At 49.2% G+C, this 13,896-nt stretch overlaps 1 protein-coding gene across 2 annotated transcripts in view; it reads right to left on the bottom strand.

Annotated features, from left to right (window-relative positions):
• Nucleotides 1–13,896, bottom strand: part of ino80 (INO80 complex ATPase subunit) — a 107,049-nt gene that overhangs the window by 17,438 nt on the left and 75,715 nt on the right. For both annotated transcript variants that reach the window (XM_046299006.1, XM_046299008.1), the window contains exons 27-29: nucleotides 8,960–9,087; nucleotides 2,574–2,668; nucleotides 1,532–1,604 (exon numbers count right to left, since the gene is read on the bottom strand). In XM_046299006.1, the coding sequence (XP_046154962.1) occupies nucleotides 1,532–1,604; nucleotides 2,574–2,668; nucleotides 8,960–9,087 (296 nt within the window). The remainder of the gene's footprint in view (nucleotides 1–1,531; nucleotides 1,605–2,573; nucleotides 2,669–8,959; nucleotides 9,088–13,896) is intronic.

Below are 13,896 nucleotides of genomic sequence, written 5' to 3'. Positions count from 1 at the left end.
ATACCTTCCACACTGCAGTTGTACCAGTTATACCTTCCACACTGCAGTTGTACCAGTTATACCTTCCACACTGCAGTTGTACCAGTTATACCTTCCACACTGCAGTTATACCTTCCACACTGCAGTTATACCTTCCACACTGCAGTAATACCTTCCACACTGCAGTTGTACCAGTTATACCTTCCACACTGCAGTTATACCTTCCACACTGCAGTTATACCTTCCACACTGCAGTTATACCAGCCACACTGCAGTTATACCAGCCACACTGCAGTTATACCAGCCACACTGCAATTATACCAGTTATACCTTCCACACTGCAGTTATACCAGTTATACCAGCAACACTGCAGTTATACCAGTTATGCCTTCCACACTGCAGTTGTACCAGTTATACCTTCCACACTGCAATTATACCAGTTATACCAGCCACACTGAACAGTTATACCTTCCACACTTCAGTTATACCTTCCACACTGCAATTATACCAGTTATACCAGCCACACTGCAGTTATACCAGTTATACCTTCCACACTGCAATTATACCAGTTATACCAGCCACACTGCAGTTACCCCAGTTATACCTTCCACACTTCAGTTATACCAGTTATACCAGCCACACTGCAGTTATACCAGTTATACCAGCCACACTGCAGTTATACCAGCCACACTGCAGTTATACCAGTTATACCTTCCACACTGCAGTTATACCAGTTATACCTTCCACACTGCAGTTATACCAGTTATACCTTCCACACTGCAGTTATACCAGTTATACCTTCCATACTGTAGTTATACAGTAGTTATATGTATGGTAGTTATACTGTAGTTATACTGTCATAATACTGTAGTTGTATGGTAGTTATACTGTAGTTATATGTATGGTAGTTATACTGTACTTATACTGTCGTTATATGGGTTGGTGAATGGTATGGTGTATGGTTTGGTGTATGGTATATGGTATGGTGTATGGTTTGGTGTATGGTATATGGTATATGGTGTATGTATGGTGTATGGTGTGGTGTATGGTATATGGTGTATGGTGTGGTGTATGGTATGGTGTATGTTATATGGTATATGGTTTGGTGTATGGTTTGGTGTATGGTATGGTTTGGTGTATGGTTTGGTGTATGGTTTGGTGTATGGTATATGGTTTGGTGTATGGTATGGTGTGTGGTGTATGGTATGAGAGAGAGAGAGAGAGAGGGGGGGGGACGAGAGAGAGAGACAGAGAGGGGGCGAGAGACAGAGGGGGATGAGAGAAAGAGAGGGGGACGAGAGAGAGAGTGCGGGGGATGAGAGAGGGGGGGGATGAGAGAGAGGGGGGGACAAGAGAGAGACGGGGATGAGAGAGAGGGGGACAAGAGAGACAGAGGGGGATGAGAGAAAGAGAGGGGGACGAGAGAGACAGACGGGGATGAGAGAGAGAGACGGGGATGAGAGAGAGAGGGGGACAAGAGAGAGCGAGGTGGGTGAGATAGAGACAAAGACAGAGAGGGGGATGAGAGAGAGAGAGAGAGACAGTTGCTCACAGTGTCAGCAGCAGTCAGGTTGATGCCCAGACCTCCAGCCCTCGTACTCAGGAGGAACACAAAGATGTCAGTCCTGAGAGACGAAGGGAGGAAAGAGAAAGAACATTATTGTTAATGACCCTTATTTTACCAGGTAAGATGACTCATTTACAGCAACGCCCTGGGGAACAGTTATATGGGAGAGGAGGGGGGGATGAATGGGCCAAATGGAAGCTGGGGATGATTAGTTGGCCATGATGGTATGAACCAGATTGGGAATTTATCCAGAACACCACGGATAACACCTCTACTCTTATGATAAGTGCCATGGGATCATTAGTGACCACAGAGAGTCAGCATACCCGTTTAACAGTCCCATACGAAACACCACACACAGGGCAATGTCCCCAATCACTGCCCTGGGGCTTTGGGATATTTTTTTGACCAGACGAAAGAGTGCTTCCTACTGGCCGTCTAACACCACTTCCAGCAGCATCTGGCCAACAGTGCGATGCAGGGTGGTATGCTCGTCAGCAGATTGTATTGCCAGAGAGATGGTTTACAATGTATCACACGTTTATCACAACTAGAAGCAGAGCGCCCAAGGCCCACAGAGAGCAGAACTAATGCAAACCAGAATACACAGAGACAAACCAGAATACACAGAGACAACCCAGAATACACAGAGACAACCCAGAATACACAGAGACAAACCAGAATACACAGAGACAAACCAGAATACACAGAGACAACCCAGAATACACAGAGACAACCCAGAATACACAGAGACAACCCAGAATACACAGAGACAAATCAGAATACACAGAGACAACCCAGAATACACAGAGACAAACCAGAATACACAGAGACAAACCAGAATACACAGAGACAAACCAGAATACACAGAGACAACCCAGAATACACAGAGACAACCCAGAATACACAGAGACAAACCAGAATACACAGAGACAAACTAGAATACACAGAGACAAACAGTAGTGAGCCAAAGCCGTCCACAGCCAATAGCCTGGAGGAGGATGTAAACAGTTGAACGAAGACTCACCTGCTCTGGAAGTCAGCCACCATGTCTCTGCGTTCTGAGATCTTGGAGGAGCCGTCCAGGCGCATGTAGGTGTGTTTACGATACACCATGTACTCCTGGAGGGGGGGGGAGAAAATAAAGGGTTTTAAGATACCAGCTTATTCCAGGCTCTTGTTGAGTCACAGGAGAACTCGGTTGGCTTGAAGTGGGCCACAACACAGAGCAACTTGAATGGCGAGAGACATCCGGCCCCGGTTCCCACTCAACACATCCGGCCCCGGTTCCCACTCAAGGGTTTTAAGATACCAGCTTATTCCAGGCTCTTGTTGAGTCACAGGAGAACTCGGTTGGCTTGAAGTGGGCCACAACACAGAGCAACTTGAATGGCGAGAGACATCCGGCCCCGGTTCCCACTCAACACATCCGGCCCCGGTTCCCACTCAACACATCTGGCCCCGGTTCCCACTCAACACATCTGGCCCCGGTTCCCACTCAACACATCTGGCCCCGGTTCCCACTCAACCCATCTGAACCTGGTCTCTGATGCTAACCACCTCTGATTGGCTCTGGCCAATTAATTACAGAAAGAGCTGCCTCTCTCCCACTTACACTCCTCCTTCCCTGTATCCATGTACCTCTCTCAACTGTAACCTCCCTCATCTCCCTCTTAATCAACCCTGCCTCTCCCACTTTTAGTTCTGCCCCGTGAGTGAATCCTAGCCAGTCATGGCTCACTGTCTGCGTCCTCGGTCACCCAGGTCTCGGCAGTGTCCCTCCTGGCCAGCCGAGCGGCGACATACTGACACTAAGTATCTTTATTCTACCGAAGGTAGAGAGTACAGTCGTGGCCAAAAGCTTTGAGAATGACACAAATATTAATTTTCACAAAGTCTGCTGCCTCAGTTTGTACGATGACACTTTGCATATACTCCAGAATGTTATGAAGAGTGATCAGATGAATTGCAATTGATTGCAAAGTCCCTCTTTGCCATTCAAATGAACTGAATCCCCCCAAAATATTTCCACTGCATTTCAGCCCTGCCACAAAAGGACCCGCTGACATGTCAGTGATTCTCTCGTTAACACAGGTGTGAGTGTTGACAAGGACAAGGCTGGAGATCACTCGGTCATGCTGATTGAGATTGAATAACAGACTGGAAGCTTCAAGCTTCAAAAGGAGGGTGGTGCTTGGAATCATTGTTCTTCCTCTGTCAATCATGGTTACCTCTAAGGAAACATGTGCTGTCATCATTGCTTTGCACAAAAAGGGCTTCACAGGCAAGGATATTGCTGCCAGTAAGAATGCACCTAAATCAACCAATTTTCGGATCATCAAGAACTTCAAGGAGAGCGGTTCAATTTTTGTGAAGAAGGCTTCAGGGCGCCCAAGAAAGTCCAGCAAGCGCCAGGACTGTCTCCTAAAGTTGATTCAGCTGTGGGATCAGGGCACCACCAGTACAGCGCTGGCTCTGGAATGGCAGCATGCAGGTGTGAGTGCACCTCCACACACAGTGAGGCGAAGACTTTTGGAGGATGGCCTGGTGTCAAGGGCAGCAAAGAAGCCCCTTCTCTCCATGAAAAACATCAGGGACAGACTGATATTCTGCTAAATGTACAGGGATTGGACTGCTGAGGACTGGGGTAAAGACATTTTCTCTGATGAATCCCCTTTTGCTTGGGGCATCCGGGAAAAAAGCTTGTCCGGAGAAGACAAGGTGAGCGCTACCATCAATCCTGTGTCATGCCAACAGTAAATGAATAAAGAATGCTACCAAGACATTCTCAGAGAACAACTTCTCCCAACCATCCAGGAACAGTTTGATGACGAACAATGCCTTTTCCAGGATGATGGAGTACCTCGCCATAAGGCAAAAGTGATAAACAAGTGGCTCAGGGAACAAAAAATTGATATTTTGGGTCCATGGCCAGGAAACTCCCCAGACCTTAATCCCATTGAGAACTTGTGGTCAATCCTCAAGAGGCAGGTGGACAAACAAAAACCCACGCATTGATTATGCAAGAATGGGCTGCCATCAGTCAGGATGTGGCCCAGAAGTTAATTGACAGCATGCCAGGACGGATTGCAGAGGTCTTGAAAAAGAAGGGTCAACACTGCAAATATTGACTCTCTGTGTCAACTTCATGTAATTTCCAATAAAAGCCTTTGACACATATGAAATGCTTGTAATTATACTTCACTATTCCATAGTAACATCAGAGTAAAATATCTTAAATATCTAAAGACACTGAAGCAGCAAACTTTGTGCGAATTAACATTTGTGTCATTCTCAAAACTTTTGGCCACGACTGTACTCTTGACTTGAGTCTCCAGCGTTCTGGTCGTGACTGAGACAGACCTGGACCACATGAACCATCTGGAGAATGAATGATTATTGAGTGAAACAATAGCTCAATGAATATAGGCTAGTCACTACAATATCCAAATTGGATCGTTCCGAGCAGCATAGCCCCAAATCAGAATAGCTCTTGCATTTTTCAGTGAGTGGTCTTGCCTGCTGTTCTTGTAATATATGCAGCAGACGCAATGCGGTGATTTTCCTGATCCAAGAGGAACAATAAATAAAGGCTGCAGACAAATCTGACTGAACGGTGTACAGCAGCAAAGACCCCATCGTAACATTTCTGGAACTGTGTGTGTGTGTGTGTGTGTGTGTGTGTGTGTGTGTGTGTGTGTGTGTGTGTGTGTGTGTGTGTGTGTGTGTGTGTGTGTGTGTGTGTGTGTGTGTGTGTGTGTGTGTGTGTGTGTGTGTGTGTGTGTGTGTGTGTGTGTGTGTGTGTGTTTGGTGACAGAGTGTGGTTAACCCATGCAAACTAGAAGCAGTGAGACTAGGCAACGCTCCGTCCCCTGACAGAACAGCTGACGACGTCATCGTCATCCATCTGGCCTCGGAACTAGAGGAGATAGGCGATGTGACACGGCGCCGTAGATCGCCACGCCGACTGGAGACTAAAAAACAATCACGCTAATGACACAGATTACAATCTCTGGGGTTTTGGTTTTGTCCCCCCCACCAAAAAAAAAAGAACTGACAGAGGGGATGGAAAATCAACTCCAGCTGGAGAGAGACCATATTGGTGAGCGAAAGGGGAGATAGACGAGGGGAGTTCGACTTCATCTATGAATGACTCAATTCAACTTCAGAAGAAATAAATCACTGTCTATTGATGAGTAGGAGTTCAAGTGTATTTATTCAGTACTGTCATTGATCACAGATCACCTTGTTTTTGTGTCATTACCGTTTGCATTTATCCCTCCCTGCCCAACGACTAAAGACTATATATAGTGTGTCAGCATCCACCAATCATCTCTTTTGAAGACCTAGTATAGACCATATTATTTCGTTTTTGGGCTACTTTCCCACCACTGGCATTTGCCCAATGCCCAGCCAATAAGATGTCTGCCAGCCATGTTACCCAACAGACAGGAGGAACACGTAGCCAGCCACCAGCCATCAAAGACCTTGTTATGAAAACAGTCCAGTTTAGCCATCAAACACTACCTCACCACCTCACGCAGTACAGAACGCACTACCTCACCATGAAAAGAACCACTGAACGCCCTACCTCACTACGGAAAACACTACCTCACTACGGAAAACACTACCTCACTACAGAACACCCTACCTCACTAGGAAAACCCTACCCCACTACGGAAAACACTACCTCATTACGGAAAACACTACCTCACTACGGAACACCCTACCTCACTAGGAACACCCTACCTCAATACGGAACACTAACTCACTACGCAACACAACACCCTACCTCACTACGGAACACCCTACCTCACTACGGAACACTAACTCACTACGCAACACAACACCCTACCTCACACCATAACCTCACTAAGCAACACACTATGCAACACACTATGCAACACACCCTAACCTCACTACGCAACACACTACCTCACTACGCAACACAATAACTCACTACGCAACACAATAACTCACTACGCAACACCATACCTCACACCCTAACCTCACTACGCAACACACTACCTCACTACGCAACACACTACCTCACTACACAACACCCTACCTCACTACGGAACACCCTACCTCACTACGGAACACTAACTCACTACGCAACACACTACACAACACCCTACCTCACACCATAACCTCACTAAGCAACACACTATGCAACACACTATGCAACACACCCTAACCTCACTACGCAACACACTACCTCACTACGCAACACAATAACTCACTACGCAACACAATAACTCACTACGCAACACCATACCTCACACCCTAACCTCACTACGCAACACACTACCTCACTACGCAACACACTACCTCACTACGCAACACACTACCTCACTGCGCAACACACTACACAAAACACTACCTCACTCACTACCTCACTACGCAACACACTACCTCACTACTCAACACACTACCTCACTACGCAACACACTACGCAACACCCTACCTCACTACGGAACACCCTACCTCACACCCTACGGAACACCCTACCTCACACCCTACGGAACACCCTACGGAACACAAACACTACAGAACACGCTACCTCACTACGGAACACCCTACCTCACTACGGAACACCCTACCTCACTACAGAACACGCTACCTCACTACAGAACACCCTACCTCACTACGGAACACCCTACCTCACTATGGAACACCCTACGGAACACCCTACCTCACTATGGAACACGCTACGGAACACCCTACCTCACTATGGAACACCCTACCTCACTACGGAACACCCTACGGAACACCCTACCTCACTATGGAACACCCTACGGAACACCCTACCTCACTACGGAACACCCTACCTCACTATGGAACACCCTACCTCACTACGGAACACCCTACGGAACACCCTACCTCACTACGGAACACCCTACCTCACTACGGAACACCCTACCTCACTACGGAACACCCTACCTCACTACGGAACAACCCTACGGAACACCCTATGGAACACAAACACTACAGAACACCCTGCCTCACTACGGAACACCCTGCCTCACTACGGAACACCCTGCCTCACTACGGAACACCCTACGGAACACCCTATGGAACACAAACACTACAGAATACCCTGCCTCACTATGGAACATCCTGCCTCACGATTGAACACCCTGCCTCACTACGGAACACCCTGCCTCACTACGGAACACCCTGCCTCACTACGGAACACCCTGCCTCACTACGGAACACCCTGCCTCACTACGGAACACCCTGCCTCACTACGGAACACCCTGCCTCACTACGGAACACCCTGCCTCACTACAGAACAAGACCAACCACGAGAGAATGGAGGAGGAGTTCCTGTTACGATGACTTCACGCCACGGAGGTGCCTGTGTGTTTGTGTCTATAGGGCAACAATAGAGATAGAGCTATACAGAGCTAGGACCAGAAGTGACTGAGTGCTATTGTTGTACAGGGGTCAGAATGCTGTGACACTGGAAGCACCCTGGCTGTTCCCATGCTTTCAGCTCAACAAAAGACCTTTCCACATGGCACAAACAAGTGCTTTTGGTTTTCTCCACGCATCTATTTTCCCTCACTCAAGCCCATTGCCCACTCATCCCCTCCCCCATCCCCTCCACCTCCAAGAGGTAGTCTCTCTACAACGAGGTACAGGATAATCAGAGCAACCAGTGGTACCTGTGTCCCCCTAGTGGAGAGAGATCTACACTACATGACCAAAAGTATGTGGACACCTGCTCGTCGAACATCTCGTTCCAAAATTATGGGCATTAATATGGAGTTGGTCCCCCCTTTGCTGCTATAACAGCCTCCACTCTTCTGGGAAGGCTTTCCACTACTGTATGCTGTAGCGTTAAGATTTCCCCTCACTGGAACTAAGGGGCCCAAACCATGATAAACAGCCCCAGACCATTATTCCAACTCCAAACTTTACCGTTGGCACTATGCTTTGGGGCGGGTCGCGTTCCCCTGGCATTTGCCAAACTCAAACTCATTTGCCAAATCCAGCAGTCTTACTGATCCAGCAGTCCTACTGATCTAGGATAAGTTGGTGGGGGGCTGATCCAGCAGTCCTACTGATCTAGGATCTGTTTAGGGGGGGCTGATCCAGCAGTCCTACTGATCTAGGATCAGTTTAGGGGGCTGATCCAGCAGTCCTACTGATTTAGGATCAGTTGGGGGAGGGGCTGATCCAGCAGTCCTACTGATCTAGGATCAGTTGGGGGGGGGCTGATCCAGCAGTCCTACTGATCTAGGATCAGTTGGGGGGGGGGGCTGATCCAGCAGTCCTACTCTGGGATGCATTACAATCACAGGCCAGCCGCACTGTTTCTGTCTCCCACTCTGATGACCATGATGTCGCCTGACAGTAGATGAGTGACCCTCGAGTCCACCCTGCTCTGCACCCTACTGCACTCACCTCCAGCAGGTCGATCATGCGAGTCATCTGGGAGTAGATGAGGACGCGGTGTCCCTGAGTCTTCAGGCGACACAGCAGCAGATCCAGAGTGTGCAGCTTCCCACTGTCCGTGATCAGGGTCTCCTTGTCTGAAACACAGAGAGCAGAAGGCCTTTTAGGATCAGAAAAACCACATTTGCTTTCGGGAACAGCAAGTAACCAGTAACTGTGATTTTTTTGGAGGATGTTTGGCCACATGTTCCAGGACATCGACATCATAACTTGAAAGCTATTGATGAGCTTAAATCTGAAAAAGCAACCAGTGCTATCGCATCCACAGAGGACACAGTGCTATCGCATCCACAGAGGACACAGTGCTGTCGCATCCACAGAGGACACAGTGCTGTCGCATCCACAGAGGACACAGTGCTGTCGCATCCACAGAGGACACAGTGCTATCGCATCCACAGAGGACACAGTGCTATCGCATCCACAGAGGACACAGTGCTATCGCATCCACAGAGGACACAGTGCTATCGCATCCACAGAGGACACAGTGTTATCGCATCCACAGAGGACACAGTGCTGTCGCATCCACAGAGGACACAGTGCTGTCGCATCCACAGAGGACACAGTGCTATCGCATCCACAGAGGACACAGTGCTATCGCATCCACAGAGGACACAGTGCTATCGCATCCACAGAGGACACAGTGTTATCGCATCCACAGAGGACTCAGTGCTATCGCATCAACAGAGGACACTGCTATCGCATCCACAGAGGACACAGTGTTATCGCATCCACAGAGGACACAGTGCTATCGCATCCACAGAGGACACAGTGCTATCGCATCAACAGAGGACACAGTGTTATCGCATCAACAGAGGACACAGTGCTATCGCATCCACAGAGGACACAGTGTTATCACATCCACAGAGGACACAGTGCTATCGCATCCACAGAGGACACAGTGCTATCGCATCCACAGAGGACACAGTGCTATCGTATCGTATGGGGAAGTGAAGGAGGGAGGCAGACAGACAGACAGGCAGACAGAGACGGAGGCAGACAGACAGGGAGGCAGGCAGACAGACAGGGAGCTGTGGCTGAGACAGATAGTAGATACAGTCTGGCTCAGTAGGGCTGGTAACAGTCGTGACATGGCAGTCTGTACCAGATAAGCCTCTTCACCAGGCCTCCAAGACAAACACCATGCCCCACCATCAAACACCTGTAATAGGCTTTGGGGTCAGAGGAAGAGGGAGACACACAGGGGGAGAAAGAGGGGGAGAGACAGGTGGATAGAGACACAGGAAGGAAGGAGTGAGATGAAAGAGAGATCACCCAGACCCAACAGACCAGGGTACTGCCCGACCCAGAACCAACAGACCAGGGTACTGCCCGACCCAGAACCAACAGACCAGGGTACTGCCCGACCCAGAACCAACAGACCAGGGTACTGCCCAGACCCAGAACAAACAGACCAGGGTACTGCCCAGACCCAGAACCAACAGACCAGGGTACTGCCCAGACCCAGACCCAACAGACCAGGGTACTGCCCGACCCAGAACCAACAGACCAGGGTACTGCCCGACCCAGAACAAACAGACCAGGGTACTGCCCGACCCAGAACAAACAGACCAGGGTACTGCCCGACCCAGAACCAACAGACCAGGGTACTGCCCGACCCAGAACAAACAGACCAGGGTACTGCCCGACCCAGAACCAACAGACCAGGGTACTGCCCAGACCCAACAGACCAGGGAACAGAACCAACAGACCAGGGTACTGCCCGACCCAGAACCAACAGACCAGGGTACTGCTCAGAACCAACAGACTAGGGTACTGCCCAGAACCAACAGACCAGGGTACTGCCCAGAACCAACAGACCAGGGTACAGAACCGCCCAGACCCAACAGACCAGGATACAGCCCAGAACAGGATACTCCCCAGACCCAACAGACCAGGGTACTGCCTAGACCCAACAGACCAGGATACATTTCCATTACCTTCACTAAAACACAGTCGAGAGCTTTTGCAACTTTGTTAAGGAAGAAGAGTGAAACAATTTGCTGCCCAAAGAGGGAGTTGTTTTTTTTGTCTGCTGTGTTTGACCTTTACATTGCATCCAAACAACAGAGCAACACTTCAACTTTTCACTCACCACAGAAGCATTTCTACCAGCCACTTTGGCCAAACCCCAGAGGCCTCAGCCTCACCAAACACAGAGCTGTATATGGACGTGTTATTTTAAAACTACCACTTTTGAAAAGGAGGGAGTGATTCAAATAAAAACGGGATTGACTTTATTGTTGTTGTTTGTTGAAATGGCAGAGGACTACGGTTGTCTACCTTCTTCCAAAACAACACAAATAGCTTGATATTAGATAAATACATGGGGTTTTTTTCTTCTTCAGTATAATGCAAAATGGCTGGTTAGCAAATTGGGAACAAAGAAAGAAAGTGAGGCCAGGAAATAATAACGTGGAAGAGGATTTAAAGGGTTAGTTCAGGTTACTTCCTCGTACGGCTGCTATCAGAGAAAATGCACTACAGTACAAATGGGATAGGCCGTACACACACTGATGTCACGTTACTATGGATACCAAATGTACCAACAAGCATTGTGATCTGCCCTCTTCATTACCTCCTCACTACCCTATCCAACCCGCTTCATTACCTCCCACTACCCTATCCATTACATCCCACCACCCTATCCATTACCTCCTCACTACCCTATCCAACCCTCTCCATTACCTCCTCACTACCCTATCCAACCCTCTCCATTACCTCCTCACTACCCTATCCAACCATCTCCATAACCTCCTCACCACCCTATCCATTACCTCCTCACTACCCTATCCAACCCTCTCCATTACCTCCTCACTACCCTATCCAACCATCTCCATAACCTCCTCACTACCCTATCCATTACCTCCCCAGTACCCTATCCAACCCTCTCCATTACCTCCTCACTACCCTATCCAACCTTCTCCATTACCTCCTCAGTACCCTATCCAACCCTCTCCATGACCTCCTCACTACCCTATCCATTACCTCACTACCCTATCCAACCATCTCCATTACCTCCTCACTACCCTATCCAACCCTCTTCATTACCTCCCACTACCCTATCCATTACATCCCACCACCCTATCCATTACCTCCTCACTACCCTATCCAACCCTCTCCATTACCTCCTCACTACCCTATCCAACCATCTCCATAACCTCCTCACCACCCTATCCATTACCTCCTCACTACCCTATCCAACCCTCTCCATTACCTCCTCACTACCCTATCCAACCATCTCCATAACCTCCTCACTACCCTATCCATTACCTCCCCAGTACCCTATCCAACCCTCTCCATTACCTCCTCACTACCCTATCCAACCTTCTCCATTACCTCCTCAGTACCCTATCCATTACCTCCTCAGTACCCTATCCAACCCTCTCCATGACCTCCTCACTACCCTATCCATTACCTCACTACCCTATCCAACCATCTCCATTACCTCCTCACTACCCTATCCAACCCTCTTCATTACCTCCCACTACCCTATCCATTACATCCCACCACCCTATCCATTACCTCCTCACTACCCTATCCAACCCTCTCCATTACCTCCTCACTACCCTATCCAACCATCTCCATAACCTCCTCACTACCCTATCCATTACCTCCCCAGTACCCTATCCAACCCTCTCCATTACCTCCTCACTACCCTATCCAACCTTCTCCATTACCTCCTCAGTACCCTATCCATTACCTCCTCAGTACCCTCTTCATTACCTCCCCACTACCCTATCCTACCCTCTCTATTACCTCCCCACTACCCTCTCCAACCCTTCATTACCTCCCCACTACCCTCTCCAACCCTTCATTACCTCCCCACTACCCTCTTCATTACCTCCCCAATACCCTCTTCATTACCTCCCCACTACCCTATCCTACCCTCTCTATTACCTCCCCACTACCCTCTCCAACCCTTCATTACCTCCCCAATACCCTCTTCTTTACCTCCCCACTACCCTATCCTACCCTCTCTATTACCTCCCCATTACCCCCTCCAACCCTTCATTACCTCCCCACTACCCTCTCCAACCCTTCATTACCTCCCCACTACCCTCTCCAACCCTTCATTACCTCCCCACTACCCTATCCATTACCTCCCCATTACCTCCCCACTACCATATCCATTACCTCCTCACTACCCTGTCCATTACTTCCTCACTACCCTCTCCATTACCTCCTCACTACCCTCTCCATTACTTCCTCACTACCCTCTCCATTACCTCCTCACTACCCATTACCTCCCCACTACCCTATCCAACCCTCTCCATTACCTCAGTACCCTCTCACTACCCTATCCTACCCTCTCCATTACCTCCCCACTACCCTCTCCATTACCTCCCCACTAACCTCTCCATTACCTCCCCACTACCCTCTCCAACTCTTCATTACCTCCCCACTACCCTGTCCATTACCTCCCCACTACCCTGTCCATTACCTCCCCACTACCCTGTCCATTACCTCCCCACTACCCTGTCCATTACCTCCCCACTACCCTGTCCATTACCTCCCCACTACCCTGTCCATTACCTCCCCACTACCCTGTCCATTACCTCCCCACTACCCTGTCCATTACCTCCCCACTACCCTGTCCATTACCTCCCCACTACCTTGTCCATTACCTCCCCACTACCTTGTCCATTACCTCCCCACTACCCTGTCCATTACCTCCCCACTACCCTGTCCATTACCTCCCCACTACCCTGTCCATTACCTCCCCACTACCCTGTCCATTACCTCCCCACTACCCTGTCCATTACCTCCCCACTACCCTGTCCATTACCTCCCCACTACCCTGTCCATTACCTCCCCACTGCCCTGTCCATGACCTCCCCCACTACCCTGTCCATGACCTCCCCACTACCCTGTCCATGACCTCCCCA

Source organism: Oncorhynchus gorbuscha, linkage group LG14 (genome assembly GCF_021184085.1).
Source record: "Oncorhynchus gorbuscha isolate QuinsamMale2020 ecotype Even-year linkage group LG14, OgorEven_v1.0, whole genome shotgun sequence".
In the NCBI taxonomy this organism is placed as follows: domain Eukaryota; kingdom Metazoa; phylum Chordata; class Actinopteri; order Salmoniformes; family Salmonidae; genus Oncorhynchus; species Oncorhynchus gorbuscha.
This window is presented reverse-complemented; position numbering and strand designations above follow the sequence as displayed.